This window comes from Nilaparvata lugens, chromosome 12, assembly GCF_014356525.2.
Source record: "Nilaparvata lugens isolate BPH chromosome 12, ASM1435652v1, whole genome shotgun sequence".
Lineage (NCBI taxonomy): Eukaryota > Metazoa > Arthropoda > Insecta > Hemiptera > Delphacidae > Nilaparvata > Nilaparvata lugens.
The window spans coordinates 35,321,235-35,344,603 of NC_052515.1; the positions used below are offsets into that span (position 1 = coordinate 35,321,235).

Below are 23,369 nucleotides of genomic sequence, written 5' to 3' on the forward strand. Positions count from 1 at the left end.
AGCTGTATGTAACCTGGTCTTTTGCCGCCCCCAGGGAAGAATTATTAGGGGAAAATAAGATGAAAATTATTGTATGAAGTCTTCAACTATTATGTTATACCACTTTCATAATTTTTGCTCCACAAATAAGCTGTCAGCAGAGTAGTAAGTTATAAAACGACCTGTTCTTTTGCCGCCCCCAGAGTAGATTTAGAAGGTGAATATGATTGAAATTAACGAACCAAGTCTTCAGCTATCATGTAATACCACTTTCATAATTTGGGCTCAACAATTACGCTGTCAGAAGAGTATATAGTTATAGACAACCTGATCCTTTGCCGCCCGCAGGTTATAATTATTCAAGGATACTATGATAAGAATTGATGAATCAAGTCTTCTGCTGTCATGATTTATATACTACTTTCATAGTTTGAGCTCAACAATTACACTATGAGCGGAGGGTGAACGTTGTAGGTAACCTTGTTCTTTGCCGCCCCCAGGAAAGAATATTATCAATGGAAAATATGATTTAAGTTATAGATAGTTATAGACAACCCATTTGCCGCCCCCAGGGAAGAATAATTGAATGAGAATACGATGAAAATCAATTTATCAAGTCTTCAGCTATCATGTTATACCACTTTTATAATTTGGTCTCAAAAATTACGCTGTCAGAGGATGAGAAAGTTATAGGTAACCTGGTCCTTTGTTGCTCCCAGGGAAGAATAATTATTCAAAGGAAATATTATGAATATAGTTGAACCATATAACCAGCAATAATAGAATATGATTTTAACAATAGCAATAACTTATACAATAACAATAGGCAATAGCTTATAACAAATTCTAAATTTACGTTTCTCCACTCACCTCTTCTCATCACCAGTTGACTTGTGCATTCACTGTGCTTCTTCTCTTTCTCAGGTTTTCCTGAGAATATTGTAAAAAAAACTGTTCTTCATTTCACTCTGTATTTCAAATTTATTTTACCATTAGGCTATTCTTAGTCATTTATTATATTCTATTTTATAAATATTTTTTCTTTTCTACGTTTCTCAATCTTTATATTCTCTTACTCATGCTCGCGAACAGACGAAAGTCTTGCGAGCTACACATTCTTTTGTACTCTTTATTTATTTTGTATTTTTGTGTATTTAAACTATGTAAAATGTGCAAAGAATGAATAAATTGAATTGAATTGAATTGATTTTCATCATTCGGGCTCAACTATTTCGCTGTCAGTTGTTGGCGGGGGGAGGGTGGTTGAAACTTAGAAGAATTCATAAGAAAAGTTAAACTTCTAAAACAACTGCGTCTAACTACTTTCAAAAAGCAATAACAGTATGCTAGCAAAGGAATTTGTCCAGAGTCAAATCATCACTAATTTGCAGTTGTCAAACTCGATTTCAACTGAATATGATTCAGTTTAATTTCAATATTATAAACTGCAAATAAGAACGAGATCAACACGCCTTTTCCCTTAAAGTTTGCAGCATTCTTAAATCGCTTATCTAATCTTAAAAATATAGATGAGTGAATGTGACACTATGAAATTCAACTGGTTGTTAACTACTCTCTACTTCTACTATTTACTACAATAATAATAATAATAATATAATAATAATAATAGTACAGAAATTAACCAAAAAAGAACACATAGAAAATTTTGTTTAAAAATTGTATCCACTGATAAAATTATTTTGTTTTATATCAATGTGCTCAAATTCCAATGAGGTTTTCATTTCATATTTTTATTCATCCGGGTGATAGGCCTACTCATAATATCCCGTAGTTAACCATTATCAATTTATAATGTATTATTCATTTTCACATACAAATGTTATAGCATAACGTTATTATTCCTGATAGAACTCTCGGGATTGAAAGTGTCCAATCATTTCTATTGTTCTCTCAGAAGTAATGTGTGAGGGACAGAGAAAGCTGATTTATATTATGAATTAATGAGTGAGTGAGAAAAACAGTGGAAGAATGCTTATCTTTTATTTTTCATCTGTGGTCTTTGAAAATCTATTGTTTATACAATACGGTTAACAATCGTGAAAAGGAGAATAGCAAGCGAGCGTAAAAATACCGAGAAAATTATCTACAGAGTTCATGTTGCAATTCTTGCCGAATAAGCGTCTCTAACCTACACAATAGAACCAGTGAGTATAGAATGTAACATTGATTAGTATAGACTATAGAATAGTATAGACTATATTATATACTCACTAAATAGAACCTCATGAATTATTGTTGAAAGGCATAATATTTATATTCGTACTGGGAAAAATTCATAGGTTGGACGCGAGTTTTGAATAATAATGATTGAGAATTGAACACATTACTAAACAATAATAAGACAGAAACAGATAATAAACAGACCCCAAAATAATAGACCTATCTAATCCTCAATGCAATATCAAATAAGAAATAATTAATAATCATCAGCTAAAAATTTAATTATCAAATGATATTCCCGAAATAATCCAGTCATATATCAGCAAACCTAATCACTATAAGCTAAGTAAATATTGTTACAATTCACATTCTACAACCGATAAACTTAGAGTAAACCACATTTAACCACTTTCTAGCACGGAATTGAGTAATTTAATACGTTAAATTACACTAAAATGAGAACAAGTCACGACAAGAAATCAGCTTCAACACACCAACAGGTCAAATGAAGGAAGGAGGAAGTTGGAAGAACAAAGAACACGAATAGATACGAACAAACACGAAGTAAGAATGGTTTTGGGTTCGAGACTATCCGCGACCCATACCACTGTACATAGATTCACTTTCAACTGTCAGTATTGATTTTACAGGAGCCATTGATGTTTGTCAGTTAGGGATTCTGCCAGTATAAAGAGAATAGCACTATTTAAATTCCCCTTCCCCTATCAATGACACTACAAAATCGAAAAACGCAATCACAGAAATCACTAAGTTTACCTCAAATTATGTCTGAAAAATCATTAAAACTCTTAAAATAGCACCAAAACTAGTAAAATTGGTTTATATCAGGCGAAATATCGAATTCAATATGAAAAACAACTCAAGTCATTACCCCTACCACAACTTGCAAAAGTCACGTAGCCCCTATCCCCACCAAGTCCTTATTTTAATTATTACAAACCAATAGAAATATCACAAATTTAACCATAAATCATCGGAAATCACTGTTCAAAAACCATTAAAATTCCCAGCTAAGCTCACAGAAAAAGTTATATGAAGCGAAAAATATCATGAGTAGGCCAAATTCACATCACATCATCATAATCGTCATCACCAACAAGACAAGACGAGCTGATTTGCTGAAAGACAAATATGGCTGCCTCCATGCTTTCATCATTTCAAATTCCAAATTATGATAAAATAAATTAAGCAAGACTATGAAACTGAAAAACCTGAGCTGATTTTGAATTTTGAAGGTTTGAAAATAGAGCCAGTGAACATAGATTGATTCCAAAGTTTCATAATTGAGTAGGCTACTTGACTCATAACTGATAAATCATAATAACTTATGACTGAGAAATCATACAATATTATATTTAAAAATACGATAATACATGGAGGAAGATGAAAGAGCAGAAATTGCAATACGAAACGAATACCAATTTATTGAAATGAATCTTACCTTGAACTGATGTTAGGTGAGCTCAAGATTTCAAACGTTCAGTCATTATTTCTAGTAATATCGAATTCCTTACAGCACTATATATTATACTGTACTACTCAACACTTTATGGCACGCGAATAATTGTAAATATACTGTAATTGATCTATTTAAATAACAAAATAACGACTGAATTCCTCCATTCATCAGACAGCATAGAGCAAATCAACTGGCTGCTAAACTGGCTTCAACACGAAAAGGTCGAAAATGTGAAAGACAAGAATCCTTGCACCCCCACCACAACACTTAAGCCAATCAGAGAAGGTAGTTTTGATAAGCCGGATAATACGGCTTCTCTGATTGGTCCTCGTAGAATTGATCACTTAAAATTTAACCGGCTTTTGTGCAACCGGCAAATGAGTCATGTGAACTACTATCACGTCCTTATTTATTTCACAATTGATATAAATTTAACAAATTCAACTGAAAATATCGGGTTAAAACTCATTGAAATTCAAAACTAAGCTTACAAGTAATAAAAAATTATTAATATCATGAGATAAGAATTTATTCACAGCACATTACTGATTATCAATCATCATCACAGTCATCAATGGAATAGCAAAAATGGCTGCCTCCAAGTTTCATAATTATAAATTAATAATTATGAAAATATAAAGAAACTTAAAATATGGGGTTACAACGCAAGTTACGAGATTTAAACAGGAGATAACACCTCCTCCAGGTTTAGTTTTTGCTGAATTTCTGGCTAGGTCTAAATATTAATTTAATACAAAATTTGGTAACAAGGACAATATTTTACTACAGTAGCCTATACTAAAATTTTTAGGCTTTAATGAATTTTATAACATTGAATACCTGTCTTTAAACCAAGCCTACTCTCTTATGTAGGTTACTAATAATATTATGAATGTAATCCAGCAATTTACATGAGTTATTTTAATCAACATGGCAATTTTGTCCTACCTTCAATTACAACCATGGGACGAGGATTTCATGTTTTCATTTGATTAACTCAAATAAAGGAACCAATTTTATTGACTGGAAATAACTACATCAGAAAGAGATTAACTAACGGTACCTACGTGAAAAACTAACTTCGACGAATTACAGTGTTCTACATTTGAGGACGGAGGCATATACGGCAGACTGCAAAATAGTATAACTTGACCAGTACACAATTACATAATAATTGTTATGCTATGCTAGAAAATAAATAAAAGTGAATAAAGCTAAATAAAGGGTAGATAGTTTGCAAACTGTATACATAAGCCATCATAGCTTCTTCTTTGATGAACACACAGACGATGTTTAAAAAATTGGGAGATTGAACAATTCAATATGATCACTAAGCAGACTCTGGCTAATAATCTAAAGTGTATAAACTTACTGATAATAACTTATGTGGATAATAATTATAAGAGTAAAAAGAAATTATTTCAAAGTTTGTAGTATAACTGAATCAAAAGATCTCTAGGTGTAGACTAGGCTACTTAGCTCTCGGTCTTGAGACCAAATAAAAGTACCTAGTGAAATCAAACCAATTTAAAAAATGAATTAAAATAGATCAGAGTTAATTTAGAAATTATATATTTTCATTCAAAACATAAAAAAACATATTTACGTTAGCGTGCGCAAAGCTTCAATAATTATTTCAATTACTTACCGAGCTTGAATAACAAATTGCCAGAATGATGGAATGTTTGACTACAAATTGTTTAGTTTAATTTACATAGAAGTTTATTATTAAATTGAAATATTACAACAAATTTGACAGTTTGACATAGCATCTAATTCACAACCATAACGGAACGAAGACTCGAAGCGAACTACAAAACAAAACATTTTATTTGAAGATTCAGTCAGCAGACCTTTTACTTTGAATGTTGGCCACTTGGTAGCAGCACTAGACTTTCTCTCAGGAGAAAATTGAACCGTAATGCACATGCGCCAGCCTTTAGTGTTCTATAGTGGGGTCCACGATATAACGGTAATATTTGATTAGCAATAGCAATAATTGTATTGCTATCATTCAACAAAACGGATAGCGCTATATCTTTCTCGCTTTGCTCTGTTGCCTGATTGTTTTTCATCAATGTAGAATATAATTAATTAAAAATATATTTAATCATGATTATAAAATTTATTATGTAATCATTATAAGATAATTATCGCAGATTGAATGGAAGTATCTGAGGTCCCAATCCGGAAGAATCAAGACATAAAGACAGTTTGAAATCATGGTGTGAAAACCCTGCTTCATAAAGTGATTGATTTTTTTCATTTCTGGAAGTGACTACTATCACAATTTTTTCATTGACGAAGTTTAGTCCAGGAACGTAGAAAATATCTTATATTACATCAATATTTACAAAATTTCATCATCAAAATGTTAATAACTTAATCCTTATAGATTCTATTAGATTGAACATAACATACACATGATGAACATAAGTGTTTGTCATGTTCCGTTCAATCTAATAGAATGTACAAGGATTAAGTTATCAACATTTGTTAATTACTTTGGTTTAAATGCAGCTTAAGATTCACGTCAATCTGCCAACATTCCTCAATAACATCAACGCCTTCCATTTCAACAATACTGACATTAAAGAGTAGATCTCACCAAGGAGGATATATTTATAGATTAATGATTGACTATATCATAGTGGATCTCACAAAAGTAACTTACAGTACGGTGTAATATTAAACAGTTAGGCCCGGATGCACAAAGGTCTGTTAAATTTAATCGTGATTAAATTCCACAAGTACCAATATAATAGAATTTTTTATTTGTTGACGTGGAAACCAATCAAACAAATAAATAGAGCAGGTTTTTCTGAGTATTCTCTGATTTATTCACCTTGGATTAAAAGTTAACAGATTTTTGTGCAACCAGGTCTGATGCTGTAGACCTAACTTATATTTGTACCTGAATAATATAATTATATCTATATATATATATATTATATATATATATATATATATATATATATATATATAAAAGCGAAATGGCACTCACTCACTGACTGACTCACTCGCATAACTAAAAATATACCGGACCAAAAACGTTCAAATTTGGTAGGTATGTTCAGTTGGCCCTTTAGAAGCGGACTAAGAAATCTCTTGGCAATATTTTAACTCTAAGGGTTGTTTTTAAGGGTTTAAAGTTCGTCTTTTAGCATGTATATTCTTCTTCTCCCAATCCCTTAATTATAATTGAAATTTCCATATCATATGTTACTATAGAACACTTATTGTAAAACACTTATTGAAATGGGCTGCTTTTAAATTAATAAAACTTATTTTGTTTTATTAATGTTACTATAGAACTATAATCTATCTAGAGTACCTCCTCTTCGAAACAGTTGTAAACTGGCAACTAAATTAATAATTTTGTCAGGTTGGCATTAAGTTGAGTTGACTTTGTTAGTTTGGCACCAAGTTGAAGATTTAAATGCATTTATCGCGGAAAAATTGATTGGGCACTGCTACTTCAATCCTGGGAATATTATATTACTAGCCGTTAGGCTCGCTTCGCTTGCAATATCCGTTTAGCCAGACGTTTAGTCTGGACCCCCGACTGGATCGTCCAAACATATGATCGTCCTACAAATGAAAAATGCAGGCGAGCGAAGCGAGCCTGCTGATCTCATTCTTGGACGATCCAGTCGGGGGTCCAGGGGGCGGAGCCCCTTGGCTACACGGATATAGCGAGCGAAGCGAGCCTGACGGCTAGTATATTTATATAATATAAAATATATCATATAAATCATAAATATACAATTATTAAGATATATTTATATAATACAAATATATTTATAGTAGTACCTGAATAATTAGAAATAATTGGAAAGTGCTAATCACACGAATTAATATACAATATGCACTAAATGCGTGATGGCAACTTCAAGGAAAAATAACATTATTAACTACAATTCATAAATATATAATATAACTATTTTAATAGAAACAAGCGGTTTACAATATAATAACAGGAGATTTGGCATACATGAAGTTTGAAATTACAGTGAAGACTCCCTAATACGTCACCGGTTTTGGAAAATCGGATCTCTAAACAACGGAAACATCAGAAAATCAATAATAATCGCTATAAAAAGCAATAGAGTCTGAATAAAAGGAGACACTAACCGCAATAGAGTAGTCTAGACCTTTCTAGAATAATTAATTTCGCACAACATGAAGCAGATTACTGCTCTAAGATTACAGCTTTAAGCCGCGTTCACACCAAAGTTATTATCAAAATGTTAATAACTTATCCTTATAGATTCTATTAGATTAAATTAAATTTGATTAACACCTATGATCATGTGTATGATAAGTTATGTTCAATCTAATAGAATCTATAAGGATTAAGTTTTTAAAATTTTGTTAATAACTTTGGTGTAAACGCAGCTTTTAGAAAGTGCTTTATTGCGATTAATGTCTCTATTTGACCAGACTCATAACAATAAACAAACATTTATAAATAGAACTGGGAACTGGTAATTAATACTGTATTATTTCTGACGAATTAATTCATCTTGATATGTTAAATGTTTTGCCAAAGATTGGAATATGTAAAATTTGGACCGAGCAAAAGTAAATACGGTAATTGATTCTAAGTACAGGTAGCCAAATCAGCATTCAAAATAACTAGATTTTAGTTGAGTTGAAAAATTAGTTTTAGATTCATTTTCTCCAACAGGCAAACTAGAAGAAATTTGAAAGACACAGATAGAAAAGCTTTGTAAAAGAAAGTTAAATTAACCTCAAATATTCTTATAAAAATATAATAATAACTAGTGTAAGAAGTTAAAAATGAAATGCTAAATATTATAATATAACACAGCATTGTTCTTCCTAAAGATACTAAAACAATACAGTCAACTAATTACAATGACTATACATAGTGTAAGTTTTGTCATTCATTTTAGTTACAAGAAAAACAACTATTAACATCTTTTAGAGGACATCTCAATGTTATCATATCGGGTGGGATCTCTAAAATGATGCGAGGATCAAAATATGACTACAATACCCTATTAGAAACCACCTATTAATTCTCATAAAATACTGTGTTGATTATTTTTCTATTGAAGGGAAGATAGGTCTGTCTATCCAATGTCTACCTCATAAAATACCGAACTATACGATTTTTTCAACGGGATGACAAATTTACTCAATTTCTTTCTTCATCATAAAATACTGTCCTAGTTGAATTTTCTTAATGTACGGATATTAGTCAGCAAATTTTCTATATTTCATTTCCATGTAGACTTTAATGCTATACTTGCTTAAGGGTGGGACTCATATTTCATTCAGAAGCATATAAAAATATGCACATTCCTTAATAAAAAAAAAAAAAAAAAAAAAAAAACTGCAATAGATTGAATGTAATTTCATAGTACTGTAATACTTTTTTGATTATTATTAAAACTGAATTCAATATTTGAATGAATTGGAATATTTGATAAAAATTAGATTCCAAGGGATAATGAGAAAAATAATATATAATACAGCAAATCATCCTTAAAATAAATGAACTACGAAATCATAATCATTTGCACAGGACAATCATATTATGATTTTTGTAGAAAAAACATAATCAGCAAAATAAGTTCATTGATTTTAAGTTCAATGAAGGTATTTCCTTCAAGTAATTTGCTCCATTAATTCGCATATGAAAAAACTAATAATAAAATGTATAAACAAAGAGAATCCTACCAATTAAACTCACGCTAATTTTAATTAAAGCAAAAATTAAATTACAAAAAGTTAGTTTTGAATGTGCATAACCTCGCTAACTTTTTTAAATTCATAACCTAGAAAGCAGTCCCATTTATTAGTCTTCTTAACAAAATATTTACTCACTATTTACTGACATGACACCAATTTCATGTAGAAACAAGACAACACAACCATCAATTTGTAAATGGATAGAAAATTGCGTTTGGTATTAATATTTGTTCAACGACAACCAATAAAACTCGAAATAATAGTCAATTATTCAATAATGTCAAACATTTCAATAGTCAAAAATGTCAGATTAATTTTTCAAACCTCTTTGTCTCTTCCAAACTTTTCCATGTAGATTTTTTTGAATTTATATTGTAGAACTACCTCACAATTGAAAAACACTGCTTCTGTTGTCAATACTATTGAATCAGTGTTTCAAAAATTATCCATGTAGCGTGGCTACTCAAAAAATATTCAAAATAAAAATAAAATGATTTCATGTAACTTTAGTACATACTGCAGTAGCACGATTTTAATGTGACATAAATTTATCCTAATTCAGTGTACATCAGGATCACGATTATCAGAATTACGACAGCAAAATCTATGTTAACATTTTTCAACCAATTTGGAAAAAATCTCAAAATCTATTACACAAAGTGTACAAGTTTCACTAAAAATGTGAAAATTATTTTTTATTAATTCAACTACCAACACTTGAAACAACCATTATTAGTCCCCATATATTAATACCAACTCAATTTTAATATTTTAGTAATTTCGATTTAAATTGTTGACTCAATGGGATAAGGTCTGCAATTTTCAACTGCAACTGATGCTCATTGAAATAAATAAATACAACAGAGATTTTCTCTGAGCTGTGATTGGACCGTTACTATGACGAAGTATCCAATCGCGCGCCTTGTTTGATCTTTTCAAAACGCTGCTTCAGCGCTTCCATTGACTTGGAGTCGGGACTTTGCTGTTTCTCAGGACTTTGATTTACAATTGTATCGAATATCTGAAAAGAGAAATATCAAAATAAAAATAACAGATAACAATTGAACAGTTGATACAAACTTCAAAAGTTTTCATATGGCAAAAAAGGCAATAAGAGTGTTAGACAACTTGAGAAACAGAGAGTCATGTAGAGAAAGCTTTCGAAGATTGAAGATATTGGCATTCCCTTCAATTTTCATAATGAGTAGCTTGCTGCATGTCACTAATTTAGAATCGTACTCATGTCAGGGGAACAAACATGAATACACAACCCGGCATAGAAATGATATTTCAATCCCACAGGTAAGGCTTTCTAAAACAAGGGACAGCCACCTATTTCAGCAGATAAAAATTTACAACAGTCTTTCCTCAGCTGTTAAAGAGCTGCCTAAAATGAAATTCAAGAAAGTTGTGAGAATAAATTGATGGAGAGCATATTATTCATTGACTGAATACTTTGAATGTTCAATATAAGGGCTGCACCTCATTTTGGACTAAGTTGTGTACTGTAAGGTGTATCATCATGTGAATACTGTTACCATTCTTGTCAATCTCCCTGTTAGCCTACTTGTATATACATACTCTGAGCTATTGTTTGTTATTCTTGATATTGTGTTATGTATCTTATTATGTACACTGTATTTTTTTTGACGAGCTTATACATTGTAAAAAATGTCAGGCAGAATAAAGAATTTGAATTTGAAACTTAACATGAGTTTCACGGTCATCCAAATAATAATAATAATAAGGGCCAAGCCACATGAAGCGTTTTTCAGACGTTTTTACAATGGCGGCGGACTAGTCGGCAGGGCAGGATGCTCTCCTATTGGCTGATTATCAGCTGATTGGGTGATAATCGCCTGGAAGCAACGCTTCATGTGACATGGCCCTTAGAATCCAACAGTTGGTAGACGTTGAAATTTATTTCTTCAATAGCAAAAAAAATCTGGTGTGGTACACTCACACAACTTTCCTTGCCGTTATGAAAATTGATCACCTGACGCTAGTGTTCCCGCGCATCTCAAGTCTACTATTCTAAGATTTGAGCCAGCTGGTGACAGGGCAATAACGCTGGAGACACACATGAGGTCTGTTATCTCTTCATAGTGAATGATCTAATAGAATCAACAATAATTTGCAATTGAATAATCACATTTTCTCGAATTTAAAGCTTATTTTCAATTTTAGGTGAAAATGTTACTGAACATTAATTGTAGAGATTTTCATGCTCAATCTACTCCACTTGATTTTTTTTGTTTCAATTGTATCTGAAGCCTGATAATTGGGAATCTATCTGCATTGATGGGGCGGAGCTCCTGAAATTTTTACAGATATGGGACCTGTGGCAGTTGATAGAGCTTATCGATGACTATTTTAGGTATCAATTTGATAAGAATCGTTGGAGCCGTTTCAGAGAAAATCACGAAAAACCCTGTTTTTGACAACATTTTCGCCATTTTAGCCGCCATCTTGAATTGCATTTGATCGAAATTGTTCGTGTCGGATCCTTATAATGAAAGGACCTTGAGTTCCAAATTTCAAGTCATTCCGTTAATTGGGAGATGAGATATCGTGTACACAGACGCACATACACTCATATATATACACACACACACACACACACACACACACACACACACACACACACACAGACCAATACCCAAAAACCAGTTTTTTGGACTCAGGGGACCTTGAAACGTATAGAAATTTAGAAATTGGGGTACCTTGATTTTTTTCGGAAAGCAATACTTTCCTTACCTATGGTAATAGGGCAAGGAAAGTAATTACAATTGCAATCAACCAGCTGTTAATAATAGAACAAGAACCAATACTTCAAGAATCCTTTCAACCATACAGTAGTTTATTGATTATGATCCAAACAATATAAGCATATAGCATAAGAAGATATCTCATGGTATAGGTCGTTCATGTTTCCAATTTGAAGCCGAGTTTTTGTTAACTCAAGCCAATTACTAGGGGTATTCACAATGTTGGAGTTAGCTGGCTAAGTCGAGCTATTCGCTAACTCCTGCTATTTGCTGAGTTAACTCAATGTTATAGTAGTAAGTTAGCAAAAAAATAGCAGACGAGATAGCAGATAGCGCAGGTTTGAGTCCGCTAACTCTGTTAAAACGGCGGCCATATTTGTTTTGGTCATATTTGGTAGCAAAAGTGAGGTTATAAACTTTGAGTTACACAAATTATCCGCTTTGAGCGGTATTGCAGTTAGCTTATAGCAGTTGGTTTTAGATTGGGCGTTCACAATCCAGTGTTATCAAATAGCACTTTAGCTGGCTAAAACAACATTGTGAATGTCAAATACTGTCGACTACTGTCCATTATTACTATTTTGACTGGATGAGAGTGTAAGAACGGCACAGCATGAGAGACTACAGGCGTCACATAGCTTCACCAGATACAACTTTCGATTGCTTTAATCAATCAACTTTGAAAAAGAACGAGTAGGACTATTGGCTTAAGTACGGCACAGTATGAGAGACTACCAGAGTCACATAGCTTCACGGAAAATAACTACTAGGACTATCGGCTAGAGTTAACAGTGAAATTTGGAACATAAACGCCCTATATTATGCTATCTTTTCTTCATGATGTTATGATTATGATTTTTGAAGGGACGGATTTAAGGATCCAAAGGTTCAAAGGTTTATGATGTTACTTAGAGGACCGTGTAAATAACGTGGAGACTCACCGGTTTGCGGCTAGGCAGCACATCTGAGTCACCAGCTGTGGCTGTTAGCTGCTGACAGTCACCACCCTGCCGCGCATGCGCATTAGGCTCCAGATTGGCCTGCGCACGCAGCACACGCAACCGTGCCATGAAGTTGCTCAAGTGTTGGGCATCGGGGTCATCCGGGTCGGACGTCGGAGTCCCCAGCTCCATCTCCTTGTTGTTTTGCTTCAGACCCTCTTTTTCTGCACGCACAAAAAAGTACATTAAGGATTGAAGAGACTTGAAAGCTCTTATATCTACAGCTTTTAAAGCTACATTTATAAGGTATGATCACATTGAATGTGTATATGTGCAAGTGCACGTTAGATTATGCATGCGCCTAAAACATAAAAATAACAATAGAAACACTCACACTGAACGACGGTTGCACTTGCTGGTTACGTTCCAGTGTGAGTGTTCCTATTGCTCTTTCCATATTTTGTTTCTCATCTGCACGCTTGGTCATGCATAACCAAGCTTGCACTTGCACATACACGCATTCAATGTGTCACATCATTTTTCTTATTGTAAGAGCATGACCAGTTCTTATTTTTGACTAGGGACATGAGTTGTCAGTTTGTTTGAATGTTCGACGAATTAAACGATATCATCAATTAGTTTCAAATTTTCAACACATTCTTTGAAACATTATACAGATCGATAACCACACACAAGAAGGTCTATTTTATATTTTATTTTTATTTTTTATATATATATATTTTTTTATATTGAACTTTATTTTTCCAAAAAAATACATTATTAAAAATATTATTATTGATCGAGCGTAGCGAGTTCCCACTTTTTTGACTTGAGGCAAGAGTCGTCCGTTTGTATGTTTGACGAATTGAATACTTTCATCAATCAACTTCCAATTTCCAACAAGAAGGGTCAAGCCACATAAAGCATTTATTCAGACGTTTTCAGAGGAGTCGGCAGAGCAGGAAGCTATACGATTGGCTGATTATCAGCTGATTCCCGAACGTCAACACAATCAGCCAATCTGAGAGCTTCCTGCCCTGCCTACTTGTCTGAAAACGCCTAAAAAACAAAAAAAAATACACTTCGTGTGGCTTGGCACTATAGTGAGGTCCAGGTTATAATGGCAGTGGATAAAGATAGGAGAATAGCGATGCCAATTCTCTGCATTAATTAATTATATTTCTACACCGTCACAAACAAAAACACAATTGGCATCGTTGTGGACCTAGAAAAGGATAGTACCACCGGCTTTGTCGAATGATAGAAAAGGATAGCAAAACCAAAGTTGATCAAATACTGTCATTATAACGTGGACCTCACTATAAAAACCAAGTCACATGATGCGTTTTTGCACTGGCGGCGAAGGATCAAAGTAAGTAACAGGTTAGCTGAAGATGTGGCAGGTGTTGCCATGAAACCTGGTTCTGTAATGTAAATTGACTTTGAACAAGTATAGTGGTATTGTCAACATCAATGTCTTTTTCTTTCAATTATCAAGCTTTAGTAAACTGACTTGTTTTCTAAATCACCTACTCAACTAAACCGTTAATAAACTTGAATCCAAGTAAACTTGACTAATGTGAACGTCACTTAAGTGATATACCTTTCATAAACTAGACTTCAAGTTTTCAAAATCTCCAATTCAACTAAAACGTTAATAAACTTGAATTCCAGTATACTTGACTCATGTAAACTGACCAGACAGTGTAGCCGCACCCTTGTTGCCCTGCAGCCGCTGTTCCATCTCAATGGCCTGCAGTCCGCGCTGAATGTAGTCCTGGAAGAATTGTGTCGACTTCTCCAAGAACGGTTCAATGTCGGCATCAGGGTGCTGCTGCTTGAAATCGTACAGCATTCGCAGGCCCTGCCAATCACGTCAATAAAAGTTAAAAAATGTCTTCAAATGAAAAGTCACAAATCGTGAAAAATATCTAACTAGTAGTTCTGCGAACAGTAGACCTCGCTCATGAATAGCCTACAACTTTCAAACTAATGAGAAGGGCCATTAAGAAAGTACAGTATATTGTGAAGATTTATCCATGTCATCTATTATTTTCTCCATTGAAAGTGCTAAAGACATTGTTTCCAGGGACACCGGACTTATAAATGTCTCTCAAGGACCAAGGTACCTTCATATCGTCCACATATTTACAATATTACAAATTTTCCAACAATTAATTATAAGAAATCGGTCTACTGACAGAAAAATGGAATATGCAGTAGGCATTTAGACGATGAATCGTCTCACAGACGATAAAGAGACGGAAAATGATTCTAAATAAGATGGGTTTGTTGGTGACAATGACAGGAGGTTGCTAATAATGTTTTTTATGAAAAGTGGATTCAATGTTATGGCGGCTTGTTATGCCTATGCAGAATGTTTATGCTCACAAGTCGGTTTCCGATCTCAGCGAAAACAAGACCTAACTAATTAAGCTGTGATGTCTCCGGCCGGTTCGGTAGGTCTAGAAACTATTCATCTATGAAACAGGGAAATATCGTGTTGAAAAGGGAAGAAGAAATGGGTGCAATCAAGTGAGAAGTTTTCTTCAATAAATAAATACATTATGATTTGGAGCGGCTCAGACGTTTCAAGGTTCACCGCTGACAACTCTTGTCCTCTATCGATAGCATTCCAACGATACCATTCATTCAATACAGCACATTTTAGAGCGGCACAATTTATATTGAAACCGGAGGTCTTATCAAAAATCGGTACACATACGTTTCTGCGCCTTGTTTCAAAGAACTTGTATACAAAATTTCATCCAAATCGGACAATAACTGCGACTGTAACTGCGGTACAAACAAACAAACAGACAAGAGCCGATCGAGTCGAAACTAATACCTCAGCTTCGCTACGTTCAAAAGTAACAGAGTCAGTACATGTATTACTAATAATAATAATAATAATCAATTTCTTTGTTCAAAGTAATCATACAAATCGAGTATTAAGACATAATGTATTACTGCTACAAATCCTTGAAATCCAATTTATTGTCATAAACTTGGAATGATCAGAGGTGCAGTGGACATATTGGTGCTTGCGTAGCAGCCTAGAGGTCCCGGGTTCAACTCCGAATATGAACAAATCCAGATCACTCCTGAGTTATAGGATAGGCATGATTGTCGGTCCCAGCTGAAGTATGACAGTCGTAAGGTCCATTCTTAGACCAGTTATAGAATAGACACGCTGGGAAGTCTAGCCTCTGAAGCCAACATCTACTATCATATCACCATATCGTGACGTCAGCATCGGATAGAAAACTTTTCTGCAGAGTTTGTTTACACTGTTTTCCATGGCTGATTGTGTCTATTTCAGATGGAAGTAAATGAGTTTTCTTGAAAACGGTAAACTCCGCTGAAATAGAAAACAATGTAAACAAACTCTGCAGAAAAGTTTTCTTTCCGATGCTGACGTCACGATATGGTGATATGGCAGTAGATGTTGGCTTCAGAGGCTAGACTTCCCAGCGTGTCTATTCTATAACTGGTCTAAGGGTCCATTGATGGACTAACTAAATGATACATACAGGCGAGGTGAGACCTTCCCGCCAAGGGTCTCCCCACCAACAAAAAGCCACACTAATTTAGTTTACTTTGGTATCAGTGACCTTGTTCGATAGAGATAAGATATAATTTCCATGAGTTCTATGGAATTTCATAATACTCGCTTGGCCGGGCTGAAATGTGGGAATCTTCCTTTAATCAACATTCAAGTATCTGAAAATATTCTATAACTAAAGACATTCCAAACAAAAAATGAATCAAGGTTAACTATTAGTTTTCGAGACTCAACATTTTTGACCGAGCGAAGTGAGATCTAAGATTCAAGTCGACGGTTTAGCATTTCTCTTAATGTTTAAATGTTCATATGTTGCGCATTTACGGCGAAACCCGGTAATAGATTTTCATGAAATTTGACAGGTATGTTCCTTTTTTAATTGCGCGTCGACGTATATACAAGGTTTTTTTTTGGAAATTTTGCATTTCAAGGATGATATTAAAGGGAAAAGGAGCCTACTTCATACGCCAATATTAGAGTAAAAATCAGATTATAGAATTATTCATCATAAATCAGCTGACAAGTGATTACACAGATGTATGGAGAAGCCAGTCTATTGCTGTATTTCCATAAGGTCTATAGTTTCAATCAGGTACATGTGGATGAGAATACTGCGTGAGGTCTACTGTTCACAGAGCTACTAGTTTCCAGCTGGAATATGAATAGAAGCATAGCCACCTCTAATACAAGGCCCTGGCCTACGATATTGCAACGTCGCAGTGTAGGCCTAGAATCTTATACATGACTAGCCGTCAGGCTCGCTTCGCTTGCCATATCCGTTTAGCCAGACGTTTTAGTCTGGACCCCCGACTGGATCGTCCAAGAATGAGATCAGCAGGCTCGCTTCGCTCGCCTGCATTTTTCATTTGAGCATTTTTATCATATGTTAGGACAATCCAGTCGGGGGTCTAGACTAAACGTCTGGCTAAACGGATATGGCGAGCGAAGCGAGCCTGACGGCTAGTAATATAATATTCCCAGGAATAGCTCTGATTGAAGTAGTAGTGCCCAATCAATTTTTCCGCGATAAATGCAATTCAATCTTCAACTTGGTGCCAACCTAACAAAGTCAACTCAACTTAATGCCAACCTGACAAAATTATTAATTTAGTTGTCAGTTAAAAACTGTTTCGAAGAGGTACTCTATCTAGATTGTAGTTCTATAGTAACATATGATATGGACATTTCAATTAGAATTAAGAGATTGGGAGAAGAAGAATATACATGCTAAAAGACGAACTTTAAACCCTTAAAAACAACCCTTAGGGTTAAAATATTGCCAAAAGATTTCTTAGTGCGCCTCTAAAGAGCCAACTGAACATACCTACCAAATTTGAACGTTTTTGGTCCGGTAGATTTTTAGTTCTGCGAGTGAGTGAGTGAGTGAGTGAGTCAGTCAGTCAGTGAGTGAGTGCCATTTCGCTTTTATATATATATAGATTAGCCGTCGTCGTCGTCTTGTTACAGGGGTAGGCATTAATACCTGTTCCGCCTTCAAACATTCTCCCACCTTTTCTTGGTCTGCCAAGATGATTAGTGAAAAAGATTTTTAAAAATACCAGCTGATCTTTTTCACCAATCATGTATTTGATTTTAGGCCTACACTGCGACGTTGCAATATCGTAGGCCAGGGCCTTGTATTAGAGGTGGCTATGATAGAAGTCAAATAAAAAGTCAATTTAAAATAAGTTTGGACCCCTGTAAACGTATTAATGAGCGATTCAATTGTCACAGAATGATCGTTACTGCACTATCAAGGTATAATATTTATTTACTAGAGTTGTTTGTACCTCTTTAGTTTCAGTCTTGGATCCGATCTTCATGAAAATGTCGGACAGCTGGTCTCGGAATGACTTGGGCATGCGCCGTGGCTTGCAGTTTTCCTTCTTTTCCTGCTGGCAATCGCCCACTGCTGCCGAATCTGCCACTTTCAGTGTCTGAAAACAAATTATTCTTTCTTTATTGTCAAATAATATAATAAGAAATATAAGTAATATATAGAATAATAAGAAGTAGAAGTAAGAATAAGGAGTGGGAATAATTTAGAATAGAATTGAAGAGAGAGAGAGAGAGAGAGAGAGAGAGTGAGAGAGAGAGAGAGAGAGCTGGTGAAGCATTGATTTAGTCCATTTCCGAATTTCAGGATCTTTTCGCTGGTGCCAGACAATCGACTCCAACTCTAAAAAATCATTAGTTTAATTACCACACTTTTTTCTAAGTATTTAAACACGGCATGCAGTCAAATATTCAAGTAAATAATTAAAAACGTTTACTTACTGACTGAAGTACTTTCGACTGTCTAGCGATCTTTTTCAACACTTTTTTCATTTCCATTTTCGATCATTGTGTTGAAAATGATCGCTAGAAGGTCGAAAGTGCTTCAGTCAGTAAGTAGAAGTTTTCAATTATTTACTTGAATATTTGACTTCATGTCATGTTTAAATACTTAGAAAAAAGTGTGGTAATACATCGCAGCTCGGAATGGATCAAGAAACTATCAAGTTTAATTACGATTAATTTTATTAGGAAACCTGAATTTTAGTAACGATTTGACAAATCCTTATAAGCCTTCCACAGGAGATCACTGGATGGAATATGTTAAATTAGAAAGATAAATAAAATAATAATGAACCATGATGAATACTGATTTGAAAATTCGCAATTTTTTGAGTACACAAGAATGAATTTCCATTTATTTATTTATTTATTATTACATTTCCAACGGTATACACCAATTTCAAAAGAATACAATCGTAACAAGATCAACAAAAATAACAAGACAAATATAAATATAAATATGAGATACATAACATAGAGTCAAATAAGTAACTTAGCAAGAAGAAGTATAACAACTAATAACAGTAATATGAAATAAAATGTACAAATATACATAAGAAACTATTAGCCTAAATTCAAAGACTAAAGCAATAGCAAACAAAATATTTGTAGCAATAACAAAGGAAACACAGTAATTCAATAGCAGCAAGTGCAACAATATAATAATAACTATAACAATAACACAATAACACTAACACTATAACCAAACACAGCCAACTAATACAAATGATAAAATATAAAAAAAAAAAAAAAAACAATGAAACAAGCAAATGGAAAGAAATATAATGAAATCAGCCAGAGAACAAGCCCTTAATACATTTTAGCTCTGCAAAAAAGAAAAACTATAGACCCAGCTGTAAAACCGCTCTCTTGAAAGCCATAGCAGACACACCAAAGAATTCTATCCCAGCTGCAGCAGCCTCACAGCCCGATCGCAATATCCTAGACAGTCCACTGTTGTAGGCATAGGCAGTAGTATGAAGGCGTCTGCGGAAAATGGTCCTGGAACGGGTCCCTCGTGGAGCACAGATATCAATGCCAGCCAGTAATTCAGGGCAGTCCAATATCCCATTCACCAACTTAAAAAGAAGCACCAGATCATTGAGTCTTCTCCTTTGAACCAAGGGTAAGAGTCCGAAACGATTCTCCAATTCCATCACAGGAACATCAAAGTAGGCAAATCCCATCCTACAGCCAAGCATTCTTACAAATCGCCTCTGCACCCCATGCAGCTGATCTATCTGATACTGATGATAAGGCGACCAGACAACCGATGCATACTCCAGGACAGGCAAAACCAGAGCCCTAACAGGACCAGGAGGCTATAAGGAGATCTGAAATCTCTTGAGGACCTGAAAATGAAACCAAGCAAAGACCCAGCTCTAGATGTCACACCACAAATATGTTCCAATGGACTAAGAGAAGGACTCATAACAACGCCCAAGTCCTTGAATTTCAACACTCTCTTCAATGGAGCACCCCTCAAAAAGTACTGGAAGTCAAGTACGTTAGATCCACGCCTAAAAGACATCATGACACACTTGGCATCATTCAAGGCCATACCATTATTGAGGCACCATTCATCAATCCTGTCAAGTGAGCCCTGCAAAGCCACATGCCCCAGACCAGGTTTCACCACATCAAAGAGTTTCACATCATCAGCATACATCAAGAAATGACATGAGATGACACTGCCAATATCATTCATAAATAAGTTGAAGAGGAGAGGGCCCAGGTGTGAGCCCTGCGGAACACCAGACAATGCCCTAAAAGGAGATGACTCTTGACCCTCATATCTCACAATAAGGGATCTGTCTCTAAGGTAGCTATCCAGCCACATCAGCAGGGAACCATGAACACCATAACCCTTCAGCTTGGCAATCATCAGAGAGTGATCAACTCTATCAAATGCCTTTGATAGGTCCAGATAAAGGCAATCAACCTGACAAGCATCCACAAAGGCACCCATGACATATTCCTGAAACTCCAGCAGATTAGTTGTTGTAGATCTAGATCTCAAAAAACCATGTTGCTCCAGAGATATAATGTTTAAATGTTTGAATGTTTATATGTTGCCCATTTATGGCGAAACGCGGTGACTGATTTTCATGAAATTTGACAAGTATGTTCCTTTTTAATTGCGCGTCGACGTATGTACAAGATTTTTGGAAATTTTGCATTTCAAGGATAATATAAAAGGGAAAAGGAGCCTCCTTCATACGCCAATATTAGAGTAAAAATCAGACTATAGAATTATTATTCATCATAAATCAGCTGACAAGTGATTACACAGATGTGTGGAGAAGCCAGTCTATTGCTGTAATTCCATAAGGTCTATAGTTTCAATCAGGTACTTGTGGATGAGAATACTGCGTGAGGTCTACTGTTCACAGAACTACTAGTATAGAACTAGATTGAAACTATAGACCTTATGGAAATACAGCAATAGACTGGCTTCTCCACACATCTGTGTAATCACTTGTCACTGATTTATGATGAATAATTCTATAGTCTGATTTTTACTCCAATATTGGCGTATGAAGGAGGCTCCTTTTACCTTTTATATTATCCTTGAAATGCAAAATTTCCGAAGACCTTGAATATACGTCGACGCGCAATTAAAAAAGGAACGTACCTGTCAAATTTCATGAAAATCTAATACCGCGTTTCGCCGTAAATGCGCAACATATAAACATTTAATCATTTAAACATTAAGAGAAGGGCCAAACCGTCGACTTGAATCTTAGACCTCACTTCGCTCGGTCAATAATATTAGATGAGTGTATGCAGTGTCTGATGGACACCGATTGTCACTGTACTTTTTAAACGCGTCGTTTAAAGTGTAGCTCACACCACTAGGTCTGTCGTTCAACTACCGACTACAATGAGTTCATAAAGAGTAAAAGAAAAGGTACTGAAAAGGGAGGAATTAGCATCCTACATAGTTTGATCAAAATACTCATTTCAAAATTGGTGAGTGTCTGTCAGACACTGCATACACAACCAAGGTTTAATTTTTGAAAATATTCCACAACATCAATATGATGTGTTTTACAAATTAATGGAAATATTTGTAGGACTCACCCTGAGCAGTTTGTTGCAGTAAGTGGACATTTCCGACTCAGGCGTGATGCCCTTGACCTTCTTGACGTGTGGCATGAGGTCGTAGCCCTTCATCTTGACCAGGGTATGCACCACTGTCTTCACAGTTCGCAGCGGAGTGTCAGACTTCTGCTTCTTCCACCAGTGCGATGGGTAGTCCTACACAATAGATTAAATCAATAATTAGTTAACAAATATACAAGATTCATAGAAAATAGAATATAACAGAATGACATTATTTTTTATTGATGAAAGTTTATGGTTAAGTTTATTGATGATGGTGAAGTTTATGGTTTTTACAAACTAATAGATAACATTGTCTGGCTGCGAACCACACGTTCATCCACACCTCCAAATGGTAACCTGCTATAGGCTGGTCACTGAAGGTAGGCCATGCATGATAAACATGTCATGATCATCATCAGTGAGAGGCTTCTAGCATAAAATTAACAACCAATAACAATGAATAAACTTCTAGAGAGTTACAAATTACTGGTAGTTCTGTGAACAGTAGACCTCGCGCTCAGTAAGTAACATTGACCTGTTGTTATGTTATCTCAAAAATTAATAAATAATTTATAAATTTAAAATGTCTAGAAAAATCCTAAATAAACATAGAGCTTTCTGTCCTATCGTACCGTGACATGTTGTCCCGGAATGTGAGTGTGAGCGCTGTTATCAGGTCTGGCTGCAACTGTCTACAACGTTGATGGAAAGATTTTCAAGATGTTCGATGTTTTTGAACAGGTAATACTATAGTCAACTGTCTACTAACGTTGATGGAAAGATACAGTCATTTTCAAGATGTTCGATGTTTTTGAACGGGTAGTATTATAGTCCACTAAACAGCTGATTTATGATGAATGATTCTATAGTCTGATTTTTACTCTAATATTGGCGTAGGAAGGAGGCTCCTTTTTCCTTTTATATTATCCTTGAAATGCAAAATTTCTAAAAACCTTGTATATACCGTCGACGCGCAATTTAAAAAGGAACATACCTGTCAAATTTCATGAAAATCTATTACCGCGTTTCGCCGTAAATGCGCAACATATAAACAGATAAACATTTAAACATTAAGAGAAATGCCAAACCGTCGACTTGAATCTTAGACCTCACGTCGCTCGGTCAATAATGATAGGAATGCAATTAAAACACTTGAGTCCTGAATAATACGGTCCCTTTTCGAGAAGAGTCAGTCTATGGAACTGTTTAGGGAACTGGAATTATCCTGTATTTTTACCTCGTGTTTCATAAGTATGACAAATTCGGTTAGCATTAAAGATATTTTTGTT

The 23,369-nt window shown here is 34.7% G+C and overlaps 1 protein-coding gene across 1 annotated transcript in view; it reads right to left on the reverse strand.

Moving 5' to 3' along the window:
* Window positions 1-23,369, reverse strand: part of LOC120353771 (cytoskeleton-associated protein 5-A-like) — a 54,506-nt gene that overhangs the window by 25,551 nt on the left and 5,586 nt on the right. Inside the window, exons 2-4 of the mRNA XM_039438575.1 lie at window positions 22,057-22,233; window positions 18,426-18,572; window positions 14,769-14,934 (exon numbers count right to left, since the gene is read on the reverse strand). Coding sequence (XP_039294509.1) covers window positions 14,769-14,934; window positions 18,426-18,572; window positions 22,057-22,233 — 490 coding nt within the window. The remainder of the gene's footprint in view (window positions 1-14,768; window positions 14,935-18,425; window positions 18,573-22,056; window positions 22,234-23,369) is intronic.